The 25,649-nt window shown below is 39.6% G+C and overlaps 1 protein-coding gene across 2 annotated transcripts in view; it reads left to right on the forward strand.

Annotated features, from left to right (window-relative positions):
- slc36a1 (solute carrier family 36 member 1) overlaps nucleotides 1-25,649 on the forward strand; it is a 46,447-nt gene that overhangs the window by 14,046 nt on the left and 6,752 nt on the right. For both annotated transcript variants that reach the window (XM_032527598.1, XM_032527599.1), the window contains exons 8-11: nucleotides 4,260-4,487; nucleotides 5,866-5,964; nucleotides 8,110-8,276; nucleotides 11,561-11,730. In XM_032527598.1, the coding sequence (XP_032383489.1) occupies nucleotides 4,260-4,487; nucleotides 5,866-5,964; nucleotides 8,110-8,276; nucleotides 11,561-11,730 (664 nt within the window). The remainder of the gene's footprint in view (nucleotides 1-4,259; nucleotides 4,488-5,865; nucleotides 5,965-8,109; nucleotides 8,277-11,560; nucleotides 11,731-25,649) is intronic.

Consider the following 25,649-nt stretch of genomic DNA (forward strand, 5'->3'; position numbering starts at 1 on the left):
TCTCTTCAAGTGTGATTACATGTGTTGTTTTAGATATCATATAAATTTCAAAACTTTTCCAGAATGTAATACAAAAATGAACAACTATAAAAAAGAGGATTTAACAATTCTTGTTTTGTCTTACAAAAACTACAATAATTGTCAACTGGCATGAATTTTGAGTTAAACAGGTTTGTCGGATATGTATTTTGCAATATTTTCCACTCACCCTCACTTTGTTTGCAATACAATATCTAAAAGGGAACAAGCCACATCCTATGCCAGTTAATATCATTAAAATAAGAATTACAGAAAAATTTCCAATTTTCTTTAAATATAGAAAGCATTTTCTAATGTGCTTATTAGTACAGTTGCTGCTCATAATATCCATACCGGTAATATAAAGAGTAAAATGAATACCAGGAACTTCAGTTTGTTTTTTATAACTTTCATTAACTCTAATATGCCATTAGGTATAGATTTGAAAACTGACTTCTATTCTTTGAACGTTATCGGGAATGCCTTCTCTCTGAGAACGGATTGATAGTTAAGTAATTGGCTATTTCAATCAAAAAGATACTTTACGAAGATAATATCTCTATCGATCCATTTCTGCAAATGGAGTGACTTGTTCTTTTTAGTAATGCATTCATTATTCCAAAAGATAGACGTGTGTGGAGAAAAGTTAAGAGAAGGACACGGTTTCCATGCCAAAAGAGCTTGTTGACAAATGCCTTTGATTATTAAAACATTTAATGTATCCATTACATTTATTTCTTTGGCTGTGTTATTTTTAAATTATTTTCTGATTTTTAAACTTGAAATATTCCCATTTTTGTATGTGATTCCCTTTTGTTATTGCCAATTCCTATTGTTATTGCTATTGGCTGTTTTTTTTTTTTTGACTAAATCACAAAACTTACCATCTTTTAAAAAATTATTATTTAGTTTACAATAACAACATATAGGCCTATTACCATTTTGTTGTTTTTTTCCTACTAGATGGATTGAAATTAATTTATGATCAGAAAGTGGGGCATAACTATGTGATTCTGACGAACTGCAGACAAGAGGGAGATATATAAGCCATAGATCAATTCTTGACTGAAAGGCTCTACTGACGTTGCTCTAGGTAAATTCGTTGATGTTAGGGTTTAAAAATCGCCAAACATCTAGAACTGCCACAAATATATGCAGTACTTTTTGAGTCTTGAATGTGAGATTAATCTTTCAGGTATTCTATCTACAAGATCATCTGGAGCATCATTATAGTCACCTCCAATAATCAAGCATGCATCCTTATTTGTTTTTAAAGGCTTCAATTTTCATACAAAGTTGTAAAAACATTATTTTAGCTAGAGCTGTATTGTTTTAGTTATATAAATTGCAAACGGTAAAAAAAGGAATTGTCTAGTTTGAAAGCCAAGATTATCCATCTACCCTCATTTGAGATCACTGATTCAACTCTAGATCCTTTAAAATTGTTAAGGAGAATGGCGACACCTGCTGATTGTTGAGATGCATGACAGAAATTACACATGGCCCCATTGAGCCTTCCAAAATCTCACATCACTGTCCACCGAGTGAGTCTCTTGTTAAAAAACTAAAAAATCTTTGTTTTGGTGCTGTCACGCATACCCCTGACATTAAAGGATAATAATTTTAAGGAACTAAAAAAAAAAAAAAAGTCTGTCATGACGAATTAAAAAAGAAAAAATCTGAACTGGATGTCTGTTAAGGTTAAAGGAACTAGTTAAGGAAAAGATGCTCTGAGATAGGAAATATCAGAGATTAGCTTACCGTCAAGTGGAAAGCTCTGAACACGGGTACTTTAATTAACTCCTATTTTTATTAATTTTAACTATCGGAGTGAACATATTGCCATTTTAATTGTATATAGGGAGGAAAAAAATAGCCCATTAGGATTGGGTGATATATTTGACTTGAACATTTTACCTCACATTAAGAGAAGGATAACAAGTTATGCAGTGTGTCTCACACCGTTAATGATGACAGCAGGCCCCGGCCATTTAGTTTTCTTTCCATCATTGCACACTTGCTTCACAAGATTCCACATTTTATTTCTGCACTGTCTGTCCTGTTGGGTTAAATCCTTAGTCATCCGGAGGTTCTTTCTCTTTATGACATCAGCGTTTCAGGAGAGCTCTCCATAATTTATATGTGAAGGTGTGCATGGTGAACTGGATGATGATGGGACGTGGGCTTTTATCCTCTCTCGGGCGTCAGACCCTGTGCACGGTGTCCACCATGAATCCAAGCTTGCTCTTTTCCTCTGGGATGATTTCAGCGATAATCTCCAGCGCCTCCCCCTTCACATCCTTGTTGCTGCTTTCTGGAAGATTCAGAAGATAAAGATTCCATCTCCTACTGTACTGTTTCGATTCTTCTTGTTTCTCCCTCAGGATTGTTATCTTGTCATTCATCTTCTTCACTGTGTCCTTACCTTTCCATTGGATGTCCACCCCTTTCACATTTTCCTGCACTCCATCAATCTCGGCTGTATTTTTCATTACCATTTCTTCAAACTTAAAAAAACGGTCTTTCAAGCCATTAATGGCTTGTTGGATGTCAGCATTTGATACCGATTCCACTTCTTTGGTGCAGACCTTGGGATTTGGGCTTTTCGTGGGAGTATCAGGAAGAGGTGTACATAAACCAGAGGCCTCCCTTTTTCTCATTCTTGGCATCTCTCTGACATCTTAGCATAGGTGTCCTGGCTGTTTAGTAAAACTTGATTGTAAAAACTGATTTGGCAAAACTTTGGCTAACACCTGCCAGTTTGTGAGCTAGTTGCTATTTCACAAAATTTGACCAGCAAAAGTTCTTTTGTTCGGGCAAATGAACTTACAAAATGCAAGAGCAACGTTCCTCTCCTTCGTTCATCGATGACATAGTCTCAATAAGTCAATTTAAATCATAGGTACTTGGTCAGAGTCTCGGAGCTCAGAATGAGACTTCTGCACAGGTCGCCATCTTGGACCAACCCTTATGGAGGTCTCCTTTTCTCAGCTTCTTATCAGCCTTACCAGGCAGAATGCAACACTGAGTATATTTCATTGAAGCACTCACACTTTTGGGGGAGTTAGTGGTTATGTTGTTTCTGAAATACTTATCTGAATGATTGATTGATTGAAGTCATTATTACAGAAACTGAAACTTAGTCAGTGACCATTTTGATAATCTGTTCATCATGTAAGATATTTCTCCAGGACTACTTGCAGAGTTTAGCTTTTCTTCTTTTCTCTCTTTATATCATTGCAAGTTACAGAAACTACTTTTGTTTGACTTTCTGTCAAAACAAAAAGGCACAGTAAAGATATCACTTGTAATATAATAATAATAAACTTTACTTTTTAAATTTAGTACCTTTTGATACAAGAAATGCAGCAGAAAGTTCTTTACAATAAGGGGAAAATAGACTTAGAATAAACATGGAAACTAGGATTAAGTGCTCTAATAATGTAAAATAAGATACAATGGAAACTTAAACCCAGTGAATCATAAAAATATTAAAATCAGTGGCCAGAATTGCGACATCAGTGGTTGAGATTTGAATTTTCAAGCCGAGAGCTAAGAGAGTATTTCACCTCTATTTCACCAATCGGCACCTAGGTCTCTGAGGCTATAAATAAATGTCTAGCCTCAGTCTGTTATGTTATAAATAAACACAACGCAACGTCTTCCCTCGGGTGTAACCTGTGATAGACCTTATAGATAGACTTGGTGGATAGTGATTATCTGAATTCATTACTTGATAAGGAAATAAACCAAGAACTGTTGAGCACTGTGAATGTCAGAGGGTTTTTTTAGGTGCAAAAGAAGACTTGAGACTCCCACTGTGATACCTGCAGGGTCCAAGAGTCAGCACCATGTACTAGCCAAACGCTTGAAAAATATGCAAGTGGCTGGTAGACTGGCTGCACTCACCAGCCAAAAAGGAAATCTATTGAGTGGCGGGTAAAATGTGAACATTCACTAGTCATTTGGCTGGTGGGCAAATAGGTTAATTCTGACTTCATGTCCCCCCCCCCACAACACTATCTGACTATCTGTTACTCTGTATTATATTGAAAAATTTTAATTTATTGTATAATTGCTTAAAGCAAAATTTTGACCTAAAGAGTCATTTTCACTATAATATATTCCAAATGTGTTTTATCGACTACTAATAATTGGTATTGGCCCTGAGAAACCAGCATTGGTCGATCCTTGAAACGTACTTATTTCTCTGTTCTCCCCTCCCCCCGTGCCTCCACTAGGTGGTAGAAGCAGCCAACGCCACCACCTTCAACTGCCACATGAACCACACCAACCAGACCCAGATCCTGGTGCCGAGCTTCGACTCCCGCCTCTACATGCTCTGCTTCCTGCCTGCCCTCATCCTGCTGGTGTTCACCCCCGACCTCCGGTACCTGGCTCCCCTCTCTCTGGTGGCAAACCTGGTCATGAGCGCCAGCTTGATCCTCATCTACTTCTACTCAATCACGGTAAAACACCAGCTTCATCTCATCTTTCTTTCTGAGCGATTTAAGAGAAGACTTTCTGACTTCATTGAAGACAACGCTTGCAGAGGTTTACCTACCATTATAACGCTTAGGTGCAGCACCTACGCCGAATGAATGTAAAATCAATGTGAGCATCAACACTGACTGAATGGCTTTTCTCAGATCTAATGATTGTACTTGGTCCTCAGTGGATTTATTTAGCAAGTTTTGTCTCTAAACTTTTTGAGTGTTTTATCTGCTCTAGTTTTTTTTCTAGCGTTCTAGACACATACTGTAAATGGTCATAATAATGGTCCAAAATTATGTGAAATTGCACATTTTTCAATTGAGAAACATAAGGGAGGACCTCTAACCCCCCCGCCAAATACGTGCACCCAAGTCTTCCACAAACGTAGGGAAAACACTGTACAGATCTGTAAATTTGAAAATAGGGGAAGCCGAGACTGACCTCCCAACAGGCCGATAAAAGTGCAGAACATTTGTCCAATTCTGTTTCCACAAACAATAAAAGTGTACTTTGGGATTGACACCCAAGTAATCACTACATACAATACAGTTAAGTAAATTCTGTGGTATATTAGATAGATATAATTGTCTTACAGGAATGAAATCTGAATATCGGAAGTGTGTGATTGACTGCATATTAAGCAATAATCATACTTGATCTTTTCTTCATCTAGGTTTACAACCATCTTTGTGTCTTATAGTCGGTCTCTGTGTTTCTACTTGATTGGCTTCTGAGGTTGTTATGAACAACTCACCACTGTCCTCAAAAAACAGGACAACTCGAAGCATACTTGCCTCTTAAAAAAACAATTTCTTGCATCAGAAATCTCACAAAGATTCAGCACAAAGAGATACATCTGGCCCGTAAGGTGTTTATATGCCTGATGAATCACCAGAGCAAGAAATTTGGGGAAATCTAGAGCACAAAGGCTACAAGCACCACAAAAACAACTGGAATCTCTTTCCTTTTGTTGCTCAGTTTTATTTGGTGTCCTTTCTGTACTTTAGCTTGGCCTTTGAACCACAGAATTTACTTTATACAAATCTTAATGTGGTTCTTACAACCTTGCTCCAATTTAATTTGGAACGACCCCACATTGTGGTTTTAAGGTTCATCCTGGTAGCCTTCATTTTTGGAGTGTAATATAAAATATGGTGTAAAAAGTTTTCCCCATAATAGCAAAGCCAGTATCAGCAGCTGCAGTGTGCAAAACATTACATTACGTTTCCTCTTATTCTTCCACCTGGATGTATTTTGAAGTAGGACAGTTCCCTTTATGATATCCTGTTTATTTCAGCAACTTACATATTCATACATATACTTATTTTTCTTCTTTCTCTTTTTGTCCTGCAGAACATCAGATACCCCATCAACCTGCCAAAAGTGGGCAGGGCTAAAGACTACCCTCTCTTCTTTGGTACAGCCATCTTTGCCTTCGAAGGGATCGGAGTGGTACGTGACAGACTGATGATTACTAAAGATAAAGCAAGGGACAAACACATTAACATCTGAACAGTTAAAGCCTATTCAAATCCGTAATTAAAGGGTTGCTATGCAGTTTTTGCCATTTCTTTGCTGTTTTCTTGATTTTTGCTCGCAGGTTTCTCTATAGAGCTGCTCCTACAGGTTTCTCCATAGAGCTCCCCCCCTACAGGTGTCTCTGTAGAGCTCCCCCTACAGGTTTGTCTATAGAAACCCCCTACAGGTTTGTCTATAGAGCTACCCCTACAGGTTTCTCCATAGAGCTCCCCCCTACAGGTGTCTCTGTAGAGCTCCCCCTACAGGTTTCTCTATAGAGCTTACCCCCCTACAGGTTTGTCTATAGAACTTACCCCCCTACAGGTTTCTCTATAGAGCCCCCTCTACAGCTTCAGAATAGATATTTGGCTCCTATGTTTACTTGTGTCTGACCCCTCCCTCGGTCAGTCTGCTGTTTCCTCTTTCTTTGCTCCTCCGACAATGCTTTCCTAAGTTTCTGTTTCTTTTTTGCCAGCTCAGCCATACAATAGTGTGAAAAACTCAGAAAATATAGTACCGGTGTATATATTCTTATACTGTCTATGGAAAAAAAACTCCATCGCCACCTTGTTAGCTAATTCCTGAATGAGCGGATGTGTGCAGTGCCGTGAAGCAATTTGTTACATCACGAGACCTGATATCACGCGATACTTTCTGACGCTGAGTCCGGCGACACGCTGGCCAAAAGTTGCAAGGCGGGGTTTTCCGCTCACAGGCGCTAGGGAGGAGCCAGGCGACCACCATTCAGCTCGGGGGAAAAAAAGAAGTTGTATAACCCTTCCAATGACTCCCAAGCTGTTCAGTTATGGTAAATTAAGCTAAATAAAACTGCATAGTTCCCCTTTAACATTAAATGTGTATCTGGATACATTATCTGAATTATGGCATCTGTTTTTTTTTTTAACATTCACACCTGGTATAATACACGTTCGTTATCTCCATGCTGTGCACATTAGGATCTATAAATATATGCAAACAAGGTGTGCAGAGTTAGCGTATTTGTTGTAAGGAAGGGGTCATCTTGCTGTGCAGCCTAAACAGGATTTAACATGATGCCTCACGGTTTCTTTAAGCTGAAGCGGAACATCTAATGCTTAATGAACATCCGAAGCAGCCTTGTCATCCGTCATACTGTCTAGGCATTATTAAGCTGTGTTGACATTTTGTTGCATGAAAGATTTTTGCATGACCCCTGACAGTTGGATACAAATAAACATATTTAGCATAATCGTATGCGGCCCAAAACCATTAGCATGCACCACCATACTCAAGCATCACACAAATTACATTTTGAAGCATACGTGTTGCTTTTTCTTGGAGGAGGCCTCGGGCAAGACCTAGGACTAGGTGGAGGGATTATAACTCCACCCTGGCCTGGAAATGCCTCAAGATCCCCCAGTCAGAGGTGGCTATTGTGGCCTCAGAAAAGGGAAGTTTGGAGTCCTGTACTGGAGCTGCTGCCCCCTGTGATCCGACCACGGATAAGCAGATGACAATGGATGGGTGGATGCATGGCATTGCTTTTGTTTCAATTGGCAGCGAGCTGGTTTATAGCCAGCAGTTGTTGGACATTTATCAGCTTGTTTTGTCCAGGTATTTGGAAAAATGGAAAAGAAGCTTATGTTAACCTATGTGTTTCTGAACTGTTCAGTAATACTGTTGAACAATAATAAGGGCACTGTATCAACAGAACAGATATATTTATTTTTTTAATCTTGTTTGTTTATTGCTTTGACGTGCACTGCTCAGATAGTTCGGCAGAAGAGAATTCTTCATTGGTATTTAATTAACAGTATCCTGACTGCTGAGAGAACATAACTGTTTTCAATATATTGCGTGCCGGTTTGCTAAAATGTCAACTCAATTTTAGCTTTCATTATAACTTCCATAAACAAACCACGAGACATCACAGCATCAGAGAAAGTGGCATTTAATAAATTGAAAGCTCAGTGTGTTTGGACTGCTAACTCTAATGTTGTTTGAATGTTAAAATAGAAGATGACCCATGAATCATATATTTATTTTGGTCCGTTGTCCTACTGAGGGTCTGGTTGTGTCTTTGTCTCTTTGGGTCTTTAGGTTCTTCCCCTGGAGAACAAGATGCACAGGCCTCAGAGTTTCATCCCAGTTCTGTATTTGGGGATGGGCATCGTCACCTTCCTTTACATCAGCCTTGGTACCATAGGATATTTGTGCTTTGGAGAGCACATAGGAGGAAGCATCACTCTCAACCTGCCGAACTGCTGGTAAGATAGCATCAACACTACTGGTTTACAAATAGGCAATCTTACATTTAAAAAAGGTACAACAGATTTTATTCTTTCTCGTCACATATACACAGGACAATGCAGTGGAATTCTATCTCTGCATTTTAACCCATGCTAAGTATTAGGAGCAGCGGACAGATAAGAACATCTTGGGGTTCATTGTCTTGCTCAGGGACACTTTGCATGTGGGTGGAGAAGCCTCGTGTTGAAGCGCCAACCTTGTGGTTCTCAAGCCACTACGTTGGGGTCTGCACACACATTACACATTTTTGACTCTCCACACTCAGTGTATTTAATGTGTTTTGACGTCATTTCTAAAAACACGTCTCCCTGGTTGTAGCCTGGTCCTACCAGACTCTCGTACGTTTCATTTGTTCAGAGAGTCTGGCTACTCTCCATTGACAAGTGTTAACTTCCTTGAAGGCGGGTAATCTGTTGAAGTTTACAACTGTTGGATCTGCCCAGAGAACACTCTGGATCTGCCATAACCCATGGCTAAGGTCTGGTTGTGATGTCGGCTTAGCATCGTTAGCGTTCGCCTTAGCCAACTCCTTCACCACTAACGGAGCGAGCTGGAAAATAAAACATTTCCCGAACCCTGTGGGGTTGAGGGCCATAACATCATGGCCACCAACAAAACTCAGCAAAGATTGTTCTTGCTCGGGCTTTAACTTTGATATTTGGCAGCGTTGCCACAACGGACCAAATGCCTTTGCTCGCATCTTTGTCCGCCGCCATTACGGCTAGCGCACGACTTCAGCATCATCATTCTCAGCCACTCCCTCTGTTTGCTGATTGGACCGCCAAAGATTTGGCCGGAGAAAACCCAATAATATACCTCAAGTCCAGACGGTGCACTGAAGAAAAATGATTATTGAGCTGAACCAGACTACTTTTGTTTCTTCTTCTTCTTTTTTTTTGATAATCTGTAAGATTCCTGTCATGTACAAACCAACGCAATTTTTTTTTCTCAAAAGGACACAACTGACTTAAAAGTTTTTTAGCAATGGCTGCAAAAACAGCGTTATATCGACAACAATATGGTAATTAATTAAAGAGAACTTTTTCAAGCAAATGAGAAAGTTGTGCGGGAGTGTTCCAATGAGGAACCGCTGGCCGGCGTCAGAGGACCTTTTTAATATCCCATTACCTTTGTACAAGACAATGGGACCTTATCCCAACAAGTTACTTGAATCAGAAAGTTTGTAATTTCACCCACAAAAGATTATAATCTTACCAGCCAGTTCAATGTGATTACAGACCGATAGTCCTGCCATAATCCTGTCATATTCAGAACTCTTTATTGTTACAGTTCCAAACAAACTCTGTGCTGTAGTTGCTGAATTAATCCAAAATGATAGATCGTTAGTAAAGAAAAGAAAAGAAATTAAAGTAAATAGATTTAGGCTGCTGAATGTAGTTCGATCCTACAAAACTCAATTTTATCTCCAACCAAATGACTGAAGTATTAATAACACAAGTTTTTTGATCTGATGAACACGGGCACTAATGTGTGGAAATACACTAAATGGGTTTTAGTTCTATAAAAACAAAACAATGGTTGGGGCTGTGAACAAGTAATGTAATTAGCGTATGCCCGACCAGTGTGTAAAACTGGAAACAGCGACTAAAGTGCGGAGTCCTAATCTTGAGTTCTGGCATAGAGACTCAAAATTAAAATGTAGTTGCATCGTTCCCTAATAAGTTGTGTTTAATTGAATGATCACTCCGCAAACATGGGGCCGTGTATTTGACCATAGAGGGATAGAGTTTTTATGAATATTTATTTTTTATTATTGTGTCACGCATACAATAAAATTTGCCCAGACCACACAGGCTTACAAGACACCATTACCTAGGACAAAAGAACAGATGCCAAATACCCTAAACAAATAAACCTTCTTGTCTATTTTGCTAAGCTTTAGAAAACAAAAATAGCCAACTTCTAAATATTGAATTTAAACGACCACTTAAATTGGTCATCAGCCGTGCACCAGGACATTTCAGGAAAGATAGCTGTAAGGTCGGTGTCCAATACAGAAGAAAATGTGATTTGTTCTCAACATCTCGCAGTTCGCACAACCTTTTACCTTCTTGGATGTTGTTTTTAATCTACCTACTTAAAGGGCAAGGGAAAGGATTCCTGTTTTCAACTGAGCCACCAACGACCTCTGACTGATAGAAATACCAAACATATTGCACAAATGGAGAACAAGGGCATTGCAGCTCCGCTTCGTCCATGGGCTCTTGTCTAGCTGGTTAATGGATGACATTTTTCTTTGTGTGTCTAGCCACGATGGCTGTCACTACCCGTGCAAACTCCTCAGTCCAGCATGTTGGCTTTGCTGCTTTCATAAATGTAAACAAGAACCAACACTTTCAGGAAAGAGCTGCCCAGTCCCAGGTTTTCCAAACATTAAATATAACTCCAGTTCCATGAACTGAGAGTATATAATATATATATAATTGCTGTACAAACACAGAGATTATTATCCTCTGTCAGTTGGTAGTGTGCTCCCTGCAGATCTCAGCACATGCAGACAGGGGGGTTAATCATTCCTTTCCAGACATTACAAATCAAATAGGTCAGAAAAATAATTGTTCATAGAGAAAACTAAGTTTCTGACAAATCTCTCTTCAGGTCTGGTTCAAAGAGGGCCTTTATTTGCACCATTCATCTTCCTCTCTCTGAGTTGAAAGCACTGAGGCATGATGTGTACTAATTTTATTTCTTCTGTGAGCTCAATTTTTTGGGGATAACATTAGTAAAACCAAATACTCCAATTGGATTTGTTTTCTCATTAACTTGTTACTATCTCCACTGCGATTTGTGACAGACGTCTTTTTGAAATGCCTCCTGTTATTGGATCGATTCTGCTAATTAGTGAAATTTGCTTTTCAATGAGGTTGAAATCTCCAAGGCTTTAATTACCAGCATCTCTTTTTTTAATTTATTTTTTTAAAGTGTGCAGAAGAAGATTGTTAGGCTGCTGTGTATTTTACAAGAACTACTAATTAACGCCTCTTCATCTTGTAGTATGTTCTGTTGATGTTTTCTTATTCATGCAATTTGAGACCCTGTGTTGAGGCTTGTTTTTTTTTTTTTTATTGAAAGGTTTTTGATTGGCTGCATATCAGTGCACTACCAAAATGTATTTTATGGCTGTACCTGTCCCACTCAACACTTTTCATTTAGTCTGTTTAGATCACGTTTCTGTGACTCTTTCTTTCTCTGTCAAATGACTCTTGATCCCTGTTTCCAGGATGTACCAGGCGGTGAAGCTGCTGTACTCTTTTGGTATTTTCATCACCTTCGCCCTGCAGTTCTATGTGCCAGCAGAGATTCTCATACCACCAGTACTGACTCGGGTGTCAGAGAGGTGGGAGAAAACCGTCGACCTACTGCTCCGCACCGTCCTGGTCATCTTCACATGTAAGTAACAGCTGGTCAGTGAAAGAGTGCAGCGTTCCATCCACAGTAGAGTGAATCCCAGTGATTCACCCTACAGGTGATGGAAGGTTGTAGTGTAAACTAGAGATGATTTTATTTTTTTATTTTTTTTTGACCGATTCTGATACCTGATCTTGCATATTGGCCAATACCGAGTACGGATCCAATACTAGTGTGTCATATATTATGTTTTATAACAACTCTATACTACTATCTCTGTATGGATATGATATGATTTCTATTTTGTTGTCGGTCTGGCTCAGGTGAAACTCTTTGTGAAACATGAACAAACACAAACAGTGAACGCCACAGAACTTTATTTTATGATCCAGTCAGTTGGTTATCACGGTCAGTTATAACCAAAAAGAACATAAATAAACTACTTTAACGTAGATTTTTTTTAGTTCTCCTGTGTCTCAAAGAATTGATTTCAAAGTACTCTTGCTAGTTTATAAATCCCTTAACGGTTTAGGTCCAAAATACATTTCTGATCTGCTACTACACTATGACCCCCCCAGACCTCTCAGGTCATCTGGGACAGGTCTACTTTCTGTCCCCAGAATCAGAACTAAACAGGGTGAAGCAGCTTTCAGTTTCTATGCTCCTCATATCTGGAACAAACTCCCAGAAACCTGTAGATCCGCTGCTACTCTCAGTTCTTTTAAATCAAGGCTGAAGACCTTCCTTTTTGATGCTGCCTTTCTTTAAATTAATGCTCATTTCTTTCTTATGCTGCACTGTAACTTTTATTCTTGTGTTTTATGTGTCCTAATGTTTCTATTTTGTTTTTAACTGTCTATTCATGTGTCTTATTGATTTTTAATGCTTATGACTTTTAACTGTTTGTACTTGTGTTTTATCTGTTTTAATGATTTTGTGTAAAGCACTTTGAATTGCCCTGTTGCTGAAATGTGCTCTACAAATAAAGCTGCCTTGCCTTCTTTATTACGTGGTATGGGATCCAGTACTTCCTGATACTGATACCTGCGTTTTAGGCAGTATCGGAGGCCATACCGATGTGTAAACACTTCATTGGATTCAGTATAAAATTAGTTACTTTGCAGAAGTGCTACATATGTACTTGCCATTTAATCATTCAGTAATCTTTAGTAAGTGTAAAAGGGATCTTTCTTTGACTAATTCAGAACTATATCCTGATGATGAGCTTGAAGTTGCATTGATAGCACGAATGCAGGAGATAGAAGTCATGTCTAAATTCCAACATAAAAGTGGTAAAGCCTTTGTAGCTGCTAGACTAGTGGTTGCCAATCCCAATCTGCCAAGTGAGGTCTGTGTGAACAGTTTTGACAAAAACAGTGTGTCACCCAGAGGGAGGCGTTATAGATGGCCACAGGCAGGAACGACCTCCTGTGGCGCTCTGTGGTGCATCGTGGGTGTCTGAGTCTGTTGCTGAAGGCGCTTCTCAGTCTAACCGACATTTTGTGGAGTGGGTGGGAGGAGTCGTCCAGGATGGATTCATTTTGGACCGCATCATCCCAAAACGAAATGATAAACTTTCCCACAATAAATTGATGTAACTTCCTACTTAACATTCCTCGAAGTGAAAGATACCCTCGGTTTAGGTACTGTTCATGAATGCAGGATGCGCTGCAATCAGCCTTGCGTGATAGGTAGCGTTCCCTGGTCCCCCGGCTTCAAACCAGCATACTGATCTCCATCTTTTTTTCCTTTTTTATATTCCGATACAGTCCCATTCCGGCTTTATTTTAGTCCTGAGCAGAAACGAGATTGCGGTCTGTTTTGTGCCTCCATCTTGGCTGCTGTAAAGCTTTTGAACTTACTTCTGCAGTGTGCCTAGTTACTTTTATTGTATTTTTCATTGGGTTAATTTATTAAATAAATTGAGCAGTGACAATCTGCGTGCCAGCTGGCACTTTAAAACGTGTCCCAGCCAACAAATGAATGTAGTAGTTTTCTGGGAGTCACAAAATGATAAGCAGATGGAGAAAACTGAGTAAATCCTTGACGAATTGAAGTAAATGGCGGCTGTGCTTAACATCAGGAAAATTATATCAAATCATCCGTTTACAAACTCGCACACAACTCATACAGTATATTTTAGGTCTTCTTTATCCAGTCATATGCTCGGTACTTTCCAACATGTATTTTTGCTAAAATTGTACACTTCCGTTGCTCGGTATGAGTAACATACTTTCTTTGTTCACCATGGAGGCATGTGAGAAAAACAAAGTTGAGTTCTTCATATTCAAATAGTCATTTTAAAGGTGAAGTAGTCATTTAACAGTTTAGCCTTTGTAGCATGAGGAGCGTATTTGTGTACTAGGTCTCACATGAAAGGTAATGAAACCCAGTAACTTAACAAACATGTGTCCTGTTAACACACAGACACACTCACATTCCCCCATCCGTTCTCCTTCCTCCCCCAGTTTTAGGCAGCAGTTAAGAGTTCTACATCATAGCTCTGCCAGGCTCTTTTACAGCATTTAACCTCCGTTAAATGATGGATGTTAAGACCGCACATTTAAATTATGTCAGTCTGTAAGGAGAGAAAAAAAGTTTTTATAATATATCAGATAAATGTGGTAATCTCAAGTTAAGTTTGATACAGCAATAGTACTCCAATTGCTATTGATTCCCATTCAGCCATGACTGCTGTTCCTTTAACTCTGTTATCGTCTCCTGCCTCTCCGGTCAGATTGCTGTGATTCAGGGTGGAGGTGCTGAGGGAAGTTGAGGTCATTAGGGGCAGACTTTCACCCTTTTAGTAATCATTAGGCAGGGTTTTTCCTTGCTCAGAATTGGCCTTTTGGGGGACACATATTAAGCAGTGGGTCTGGGGGTCATTTCACCTTGGAAATCCTGAGAGTCAAATACAAAATTTCTTGCATTCTGATACATTTTTATACACCAATTATTTTGTGAAAAATGTTTTTGCAAACTATATGTGAAGGAAACACAAAATTCCATCTGTGAAGGAAGAGCACCAAAACATTTTTTATACTGATGCCATATCAGAGAGAGGGGAAGGGAGTTGACTGCTGGACGTTAAAGACATTTTGGGGCTTGGGATTTTTTTTTGTCGCTGGCTAAAACCTCTTTGGGGGTGCCAAAAAGGCCTCTACGCAGGGACAATCCCTGATTATGTTTACATAAAAACTGCCAGGGTTGAGATTTCCAATCCGTGTGAAATTTTGTGAGTAGACAGCTGCATTGAACCGAGGTTTGATTTTGTGCACTGGCTCTTTTTATTTTTTTATTACAGAACTCACAAATTGTCTGCAAAGTTTAACCAACCATACAACTGCGTAAAGTGTTTGAAACTGGCTGAAACCTATTTTCGTGTACTAGAAGTTATTCTATAAACACCAGGTAACATCATTTTTTTCCATAATGAAAAGGTGTTGATGCCTTCTTTTAGCCTCCTTTAAACTCTAAAGTACCCACCTCTGGTTTGCGTCTTTTGTAAAGATAATTATTTAAAGACAGAAATGTTTCTCAACTTAAAGCAGAAATTCCAAAGTTTCCAAATATACCAAATTTGTGAAGCTTAATTCAAAGTGGGGCTTGTGAGTGAGTGTAAGATGGAACAGTAGCTCAACAAACTGATTGATGCAGAGTACAATGTACAGCACTGCCATGATGGAAACAGCTCTGCCTCAATGAAAAGCTCTCAAATGGCCTGTTTATTTTTTTGTTCCATCCCACACAAACCCTTGTTAAGCTCAAGGGAGCGACCAAAAGAAAGCAATAATGGATATAAAAGGCAAAGGGGAGTTTCCCTATTTCCTGGGCTCATCCTTAGTGATATGGATAATGAACTCACACATCTGCTAGAAGGAGGTCCATCACACTGAAAAGGGGTCAATCAAGGTGGTTCACAAGCTTCTGTCTGATTGTATTCTGGACATTACAAGATGTGGAAGATCCCAGGGTAGAACCAAAACCCACTAGGGGAGTAATCCATCCCACCTTGCACTGGAAAACACATCAGGATCCCCCAGAAAGAGCTGGAGGACAAGGCTGAGGAGAAAGAGATTAGGGCTACTTTTTAACCAGTCTTGGAAAAGTGTCACAGGATAAATGGATGGATGCTTTTACAAATGGGCCTCTAATGAAAGCAGCTACTACATGGTTTAATCCAGTCAGCCTGCTTAACATGGTTTTCAAAACCAGTTAATTAATTCAAACTGTGAGTTAGCCTCAAGGGCATATTGCAATATGTAACCATATGTAATTGGTTTGACTTTCTGTGTAGGTGGTATGTGTCTGCATACTTGGCAAAGCCAAGTGCTTCACATACAAACCTCCGTTAAATGATGGATGTTAAGACCGCACATTTAAATTATGTCAGTCTGTAAGGAGAGAAAAAAAGTTTTTTATAATATATCAGATAAATGTGGTAATCTCAAGTTAAGTTTGATACAGATGCTGGTTTTCTCAGCACCATGGAGTGATTAAGGTCTTTATATTGTGTATGCTTGTAGACTATATAGGGAACAGGGAAGATGCAGTATGTTAGGGAAACCAAGAATCTCGAGATATACAGTTTATCTTTTGCAGTTTATTTGACTGAATTACAGAGACGTCCGTGATGCTACTCACCGCTTTGTGGCTGTATAGGTAGTGTTATACAGTACATTTGTTATCCCTCTTCACTGCGCTTCACATGGAATGAAACCTCAAGTCACGTCAGACCTATTTCATTATGGAAATTATGATTATTAGCCTTGGGATCTTCATTTCCTTGGTTAGCTGGGATTGGAGTCCGTAGAGAATTATGCAGTTTCCACGCTGTCCAGGTTTCTGCACATGCATGTTGATAAGCTAATAATAAGGAAATGCATGCATACATGAGCCACTTCATGTCCGTGGGTCACTGAGCAGAGTGTGTGTTGTGAATGTTGAGTCGGTACAGCAACCAGAAAAGACTTGCTTCCAACGGGATCCCTCTGATGCACGCTTGAATGAAGGAGTCAAGGAACGGGGTGCTGGTGTAGGGTTACTCCTACATGCACATCTGGGAGTGGGAGATTGCTGTTGGTTTTTCAATCGGAATACAAGATGAGAATGAAGCAGTGCATCGTCGTCTGCAAATGTGTAGGGCAAATCATGAAAAAAATGCCTCTGAGAGTCTAAGTCTTTGTATTGGGAGCAGATATTAGTTCTTGGCTGCTCTGAGGGAGTAGATTTTGTCTTCATTCCACTCCTGCTGCCGTATTTTAGTGATGTGAGCCTGCTTATCTGAGTTTGCAGCAAAAGAGAGGCTGACAGTGTACAAAGAAACAAGCAGCCGTACGCAGAGCAAGAGCAACACTTCTTCTAAATGTTGTTGAGAGTCTTTTGGTTTATCATCAAAACCCATATGTGTGACATTTGAACACATCTGGCTTCGAGAACTCCATCAAAAAAGACAATTCCGCAGAAAGCAATTCACGCCAACATTAAAACAAAAAACAAATGCCATCAGGATAATTGAACCTCCACATAATACCATCAATAATTGTAAATCTAACCCAATCCTAGACTATTCTTGCTTTCCATAATATCCCCTTTTAGTGCAGCTTTATTATAGACATATACAGTTGTGTTCAAAAAAATAGCAGTCCAACATCACTAACCTCATAAATCATATTTTTTGGTAGAAGTGATATATTAACATGGCAAATAATTTATTAGTAAGTGTTGTAGAGTCATAGAAAACCAACAGACCCAACAGTCATGACCTGCATGCTGTTCATTCAGTGTAGTTGAATCTGTAATTGAAAGGGGCATGTTCAAAATAATAGCGGTGTTGTGTTCAATTAATGAGGTGATTGATTCTGTTAAGAAACAGGTGTCAATTATGGCCCATATTGAAGGAAGGAAGCAAATGTTGCGCATGCTGGTTATAGTGCATTGCACACTGAAATACTTAGCCAAATGGGGCCTTCCAGACATTGCTCAGAGGAACAGCGGACTTTGATCACAAAGTTTATTGGAGAGGAGAAAAAAATAATTATAGGCTACTTAAAATGATTTAAAATGCCTTGAAATGGCATCCAAAGCCTGAACAACATGGGGAAAAAATGGTCAACTACCATTCGAATGGATAGAAGAATAGCCAAAATGGCAAAGGCCCAACCAAGGAAAATCAAAGAAGACTTAAAGTTACCTGTGAGCACTGTTACGATCAGAAGAAGGCTGTGTGACGCAAATCTATCAGCTAGAAGCCCCTGCAAAGTCCCATTGCTGGAAGAAAAGACATGTACTGAATAGGTTGAAATTTACCAAAGGACACATTGACTGGCCAAAGGAGAAATGGCAAAACATTCTGTGGACTGATGAGAGCAAAATTGTTCTTTTTGGGTCTAGGGGTCGCAGACATTTTGTCCGACGACCCCCATGCACTGAATTCAAGCCACAGTACACTGTGAAGACAGTAAAGCATGGGGGTGCAACAATCATGTTATTGGGATGTTTCTCAGAATGTGGTGTTGGGCACATTTATCACATACCAGTAATCATGGATCAGTTTCGATACATCCAAATACTTGAAGGGGTCATGTTGCCTTGTGCTGAAGAGGAAATGCCTTTTGAAATGGGTCCTTCAACAAGACAATGACCCAAAACACACCAGTAAGCGAGCAAAGTTTTGGTTCAAGATGAACAAGATTAATGTTATGGAGTGGCCAGCCCAATCTCCGGACCTCAATCCCATAGAACACTTGTGGGGTGATATCAAAAATATTAAATAAAAATATTAGTGCAATGATTCAAAGTAAAGCAAACCCATTTTTCAGTTTATACAGTAAATATTTGAGATTGTGAAGAAAAATGCAAATACTGCTATTTTTTTGAACCCACTAATATAAATTTTTCTTCACTTTCTGTAAAGGCAGAACACAAACATGTTTTGATTTGGAACTGAATGTGCAGCGTTCCCAATGCATTGATATTATGGAATAAAAAGCTATTCTAATGATTTTGAGCATTATTCACTTTTTTGAACACACTGCTATTAATCTGAACACAACTGTATTATATACACATCTCATATTCACCCGTACACCCACACTTGCTGAGAAGCAAGCCATGAAACAAAACCTTTTTTCCTGCCTGTACCAGAGCTATAGCAGCTGCACTGGTTATTTAGTGTTTGCTTTGAAAGTGCTTCCTTTGTCTGAGTCACTTTGCCACAGGCCTGGGCTGAACAGCTAGTGTGTGTTGAGTCGTTGATGGGAACAAGAAAGGACATAAGGATGTCGCGTGAGCCTCCTCTCCTTTTTCTTCTGCACATCATCCTGAAGCACTGTGGCACAAAGGACCAAAGGTACAAAGTGCCACTGGGAGTGCATGGTGCAGACATTTTTTATTTTTTTTATTTTTTAAGAAACATGACGTGTGCACACATCACTGTGCACCGAGTTTGAAAGAGACTGAATAAGTGACCGATAGAAAAAGAAGTAACCACACATTTTCACTGGCCCCCATGCTGCTTTCTCTGTGTGTGGGTGTGTATATCTGTCTGTGTGTCTGTCTGTCTGGGGAGTATGTAATGAAGAGAGTGCCGGTGAATGCAGAGCAATCAGTCTGAGTGGAGGACAGTTCAAGTTTATTTGCGGAGATATCAAGCAAATGTACTGCAGAGCTTACAGTCTTGTGCACTGTATTGGAAGGATGTAGCAGGAAGTTAACAACTGTTTTCCGGAGTGTTCGTGACTTTGAACATGACACCAAAAAAAAAAGAAAGACTGACTTGCCTACTGGCATCGGCTATTTTTAGCCAGTTTAGTTTAAGAAAAATCTTCATATACACACTAAATGAGGTGGAATAAAGGGTATTAATGTCTGGTTCACCACAGGGGTCGAACACTGACTCAATACTGCTGTGGTGTAAACATTAAGCCAATGCAGACCTTTTCTTCATATTGCACTAGTCCATATTTGTGATTTGGATCAAATTGAATAATTGTACAGCCCTAGCAGAATGTCAAACATAATGAGCGTGTTACTGTGCCTCTAACCAATTAAACTAGGACTTAGCTTGTATCAGTTTCAAACTTTCTGCAGCCAGTTTGTCCTAAGTGACTTTGTGTCGCATGAAAGGACACAAAGTGTTGTTCCAAGGAAAGGACATACAGGTCAACACTGTAGAAGTGCTGTTGGCATCAAAGCGTTTTTTTTTTGCCCTTTCAGATCCCTCAAAAACCTGGAGTAGCGCCCACAGGCTCTTAAATATAGAGAGGTCAGTGTGCTGTCAAGCCAAAAAAGGATAATAGTCTCTCTCTGATCCACATCGCTTGTTATATTATCCTCAGCCTTGTTTGGTGAGGAGATGAAGTTAAGTGTCTAATTTACTGGGAGCTTCTTGGCCTGCAGTGCTGGGGTCTCTTTGTCAGTATTCTCAAAGGTGCTTACAGCTTAATATGGTTATTGTTCAAAGAAACAAGCTTTAAACTTGTATTACTTTAGCTTACTCTTACTTTTCCTTTAACTTCTTGAAGTGGAAAGAAGATTGAAGGCCATTTGACTTTGTGTCTACTAAAGCTTCAACGATTAGGCAACTAGTCAATTAGTTGATTGCTACAAAGATCATTGCATTGTGTCCAAGCTAAGGCGCAGAGCTTGATCTTACCACATGCTGATACGTTACTAGTCCAGGTAGAGCGAGCTATTCTACTGACAGGGAAAGCGAGAGAATGTATCACTACAAACAGGTTGCACGTAAGTGGGGGAAGTAGCACTACAGAAAGCTGCTCCCTGCCTGGCTAAAGCTAATATAGTATTATATAGTGTGTATATTGCCCAGGGCCAGGCCAGCTTAGCAGCATCTTTCTCCCGTTCGCATCCCGCTGTCTCTCATACCTACACGACATACTCAAAATCATAGTTTATGAAGACATTGATATGGATTTATTCATTGAAGCTGGAAACAACAAGCAGCAAACATCCTTATTCATCATACTTTCCCCCACAAGCGAACAATTTAGAGCAATCATTTTGGCCCTGAAGACATGCTGTCGTTGTTTCTCCCAACACTCTCACTATTGTTGCTTAATGCAACACATAAAATCCAGTAGGCTGTTCCAGGTCTTATCCCTCCTCTTTATGTTCAACACAGGGAGATATGTTTTTATACGCCTGGGTACTTCAGTCTTTATTGACTTTTGTCGGCGTGGCTTTGTTTTTATTTGACATTTACTTCAAGCTTTACATTAACTGCAATGAGTGCAGCAGTACAGTAACATGTATTTAAATAGCGTGTGCTTTGCATGGTTTGGTTAAACTCTGGATGCTTTAATGGTGTAGGGAATGGTTACCATGGGGTTGTTGTGCAGCTGTCTCCATTCACTTAAAATCAGTGTAACTATTTAGAAAAGCACTCTGTTTCTCATCTGTGTGATTCTTTTTTTTTTTTTTATGAGCTATAACCAGTAAAGTTGAGTCCAGAATGCCTGTGAGAACCATGTAGTTTTTTTCTGTCAACCTTTTCATGTTGTTGTTCCCACTTTAAAGCCACATAAATGGCATAGACACCCAAAGTTTTTCTTTGGTCTGGTGAAAACAATGGTATTTGATCTAAAAGGGCATGAAATCAAAAATGTTGCATGGAGAAGCCTGAAAATGGATGCTGTAAACAAAAAATTGCCAAAAAAAAGGCAAGATAGCAACAATTTACTACGGCTTGGAGATCTGAGCATATAACTGATTTAAACAATTTCATTTTGCATTCTGGGTAGATGCGCATGTTAATCATTTTCCTAAGATGTTAATTGCCTATTGAAGAACAGAGTGCAGACAAATCAGTGTTACTTGGCTATAATTATACGGACAGTGATTGTGTTTATTTCAGAGTTTAAAGTTTAAAGAAAGGTTTGAAATCCCTGAAAGGGGTTGGTGTTTTGTCTTTGGTCAGGTAAGGACTTATGCCCAGATGTCCTTTGCAAATCATGTAGAGTTTGGAAAAGAGGGTAAAAGCTGGAGCTCTTGAGCTGCAGCGGCGCACTAGCATTCTTTTTTTTTGTCTTTTTTTAAAGTTGGGGATACTCCCACTGAGCTATTCCTGTGTCGTGGCCATTCAAGGACAGCCAAGTGAGGTCCAAGTCATCTTCATTGATATAGCACATTCAAAACAACAGCAGTTGACCCAAAGTGCTTGCAAAAAGGTGTTGTTTACCTTGATAACATGTTGGAGCTGTCAAGCCTATAGTCTGCAGCTCTTCATCTAACAGTTCACTGTGGCTGTTTCTCCTTTTAATATTCCTCCTACTGACCAAAGAGTGCCAACTGTGCCCATATCTTGTTATGTTAACCAATTGTTATTGAAGAAGAGCACCATCTACAACTTTCTGAAACAAAAATTCAATGTATTTTCCATCTTTGCTTTACAAAAAGACCTCCAGCTAGGTCCCCGAGGAAGGCTTTTAATGTGCAGAAGAACAGCAGAAGGAAGTGATTTTATTAGTGATTAACACAGCGCTAATATGGCCCTAACATGGCTGCAACGGAATCGGTAAACAGTATGAACAGGAACGTAGGAGTGAAGCTAAACCATTGTTTGTAACTCTGTGTTGTTACTGCCTAAAAGTAAGAAAGTAAAGTGGGTCCTGCCCTCAGTGATCTCTCAAAAATATAAATAAAGGCTGAATGAATGAAAAAGATTTTTGATTTAATTAAGGCTTATGGTTAAAAATGGTAAATGTCCTGCAGTTATTTAGCACTTTTTTAGTCTAAGCGACTACTTATAGCGCTTTACAACACAAGCCTGCATTAACCCATTCTCTCTCTCACACACACACACACACACACACACAACACACACACACACAAACACACACACACACACACACACACACACACACACACACACACACACACACCACACACACACATACACATACACATACATACACTGGTGGCCATTGGTGAAAGAAGTTTTCAGATCATTTATGCAAGTTAAAGTACTAATACCACACTGTAAAACTCTTCATTTCAGGTCATTGGTAGCGATTTGGGGCTCAGTATCAAGCCCAAAGACACTTCATGTAGACTGCAGGAGGCAGGGATCAAACCACCAACTTTCCGATTAAAGGAAGGCCTCTCTACATCCTGAACGGTTAAATTAAAATACAAAATAAATCATCTACAACAGTCCAAATTGATTACATTCCCGCCAGCAGTCTGTCACCTCCTGATTAAATTAAACCTCAGACACGCTACCAGGGAAGAGTTGTAGTGATAGCTTCTGCTGCCTTGTAATTTTGTAATTTTAAACAACAATGAGCCACAATAAATCAAATTGGTTACTGTGATGAGTGTACATCCTTTTGGCCAAAGGACTGACATGATCTGTTTCATTTCCCTAAGAAATTCAAGCCATTTGTAGAGAGTCTTGAAGCAAAAGTGTGGACAGTCGTCCCCTCCAACAAAAGTTTGTAATTGCAGCGGAATGACATATTTGTTCTTTTCTACAAGCCCCCGCTAGATATACCGCCTCGTCAAGCCCACGTTACGTTTTCTTTGTGAAGTAAAAATTACTTCTATTTTGTGCTGGAGCCATGATGACTCATACTGGCTCGAGGTATATACAAAGGACGGCTCTGGAAATTAAAACTTCACTTTCATATGTAACAGGAAAGTACAAAGAAAGTTTTGCCAAGATTTCCTCATCCCTAAACAAAAACATACTAATTAAATTAGAAAGAATGTTTAATTCCAGCTTGTATTGTTTTAAAACGTTTCCCTTGCTTTAGAAGCATGTTGATTATCTACATCCATACAGTAATACACACAGTAACTAACACCTTTTTAAACATATATATACAATGATCACTGAAGAATGATTAAATAAAGTGATTTATCAGTTACTCTATTACCAATAATTGGTATTATTAGGCTAAACATCTGTTGAGTATTGCTGCATCTAACCATAATTTCCACTCTCGACTAATCGGTGAAATGTTTACAATTAACTTTGTGAAATGGCGGCCGCATACTTTGAGGTTAATTTTGACTCTTCAGAAACCTATGGTTGACATCACAGAGAGTACGTCCATATTTGATACAGTCTGTGGACCCTCTCTACTAGTAGGGTGATAAATGTCCATCACAATTTCCCAGAACCCACGGGGATAAATGTCTTGTTTTGACCAGGCAATAATCAAAACCTAAAGATGATCAAATTATAAAAAAGCAGCAAATTCTCACATTTCACACGCTGCAACCAGAGAATGTTAAACGATAAAAGACTGAAATGATTAATTGAGTTGTCTACTTTCCCATCAGTCAACTAAACGAACTTAGTATAATTTGCTGTGTTAATCTCCCTGGTATCACCATTAAACCAGCTGATCTGGTCAGATGGATATTCCTCATAGTCCCTCAGACTTGCAGCTTCAGTTTTTTTCTTGCGGCAGAAAAAAAAAATTCAGTGCATTGGAAACGTCGATGCTTCAAGCAACAGTGCAGAGTGATTCATCCAGAGCACGTTCTCTTGGTTTGGAGATGAGTTTTTGTCAGCTCATCAGGGCAAAGGAAAGAAAGCTGATTGCTGACTCATCATGGTGATGTAGCAGCGGGGGAGAGAGGGAGGTGAGCCAGGGTTTATGTTGACGGAGAAATGGATGGCAAGAAGGAGGGAAGAGAGAGAGAGGAAGTATTCGGACAGAAGGGCAGAAGAGGTGTGTTTGATGCCAAGTTATTGATCGTTAGGGGTTATGGGGTATCAAATGATGTACTCTGGGCAAGACTGCAGGAAAAACTGTAAATCAGCACATTTTATCACTTTTTCGTCTTTGGTTTATAGATTTGTCATTGACAGGGTGGACAAATCAACTGTCCTGTGGTTGGAACAATATACGCTCCAGGGTTTTCCTATGTTTGCGCCTCACGTCCAAAAAACTACGCCGTTTCCAAGCCCCTAAAACAGAGACAATTGGAAACACTGGCTAAATTCCACACAAGATAAGATGCATAGCATTGTGTATAGCCTCTTCTTTATATCCTCAGGAAAACTCTGATTGCTGATATTTGTTGAGCCATTTAGGCTTAAGGAAATTGTCCAATGTCGTTGAGTTCTTGCTCGTATTGATTTGAGCTTTGACAGAAGAGGGGACAGATTTTGGAATAGGTTATTTGGTTTCATTAGCCTGACAAACTTTCTTTTTTTTTTTTTAATTTCGCTGGCTGCTGTTGTTGGCATTTTTTCTGGAGTGTCAGCAGAGTTTGATGTAGCTGCTTTGGCTGGCTCCTTGCTGCTAGCTTTATGCTGAGTAGATCCACTCCTGGCTAATTAACATTACCATACGCAGACCTTGAATGTTCACTTGCTGTTGGTCTCGGTGAAAATAACCTGGGAGTCTTTTGGGAAGACCGAGCTCCCCTCCATCTTTAATGAGCTACAGTCCACTAAGCAGCAGCCAGACCAGGTCCGATAATCGGTCTATCCCTAAACACGATCATCCTATTTCTTTCCTTCTCTGACATCTTTGTGATTCTCTGAAGGTGCTGTGACTGTGTAGAGTGCTCTCCTGCATAACAAAGCCCCAGCAGGCTGACAGGAAAGAAGTGTTTTCTCTTTGTTTCTGTAAGATCAGAGTTGTTACAGCCAAATTAGTGTGCTCAGTGCATTCCCCCATCAGCCCTTTTGATTCTGTGATACACGTTCTGCCTCGCTCTCAGGGGACAGCCGAGCCCGCCTTATAGCTACAGCCTTGCGGATTATTTGCTATGAAGGCTCAGTGCGATCTCAAGGTAAAGCATCAAATGTAGTTTGAAGAACAGCCTTCACCGGCGAAGGCCTTTTTCTTGGAAGTGACAGGTTTACTCCACGCAAGCCTGTAGCAGTGAGGTGCTTTCGGCGTACTAGTCACATGAAAGCTTGACCTTGTTGTCACCCAATAGGTTAATTTGACACGCTTTGTGAACACGAAGCAACAAGC

The sequence above is a fragment of the Etheostoma spectabile genome, chromosome 10 (genome assembly GCF_008692095.1).
Source record: "Etheostoma spectabile isolate EspeVRDwgs_2016 chromosome 10, UIUC_Espe_1.0, whole genome shotgun sequence".
Lineage (NCBI taxonomy): Eukaryota > Metazoa > Chordata > Actinopteri > Perciformes > Percidae > Etheostoma > Etheostoma spectabile.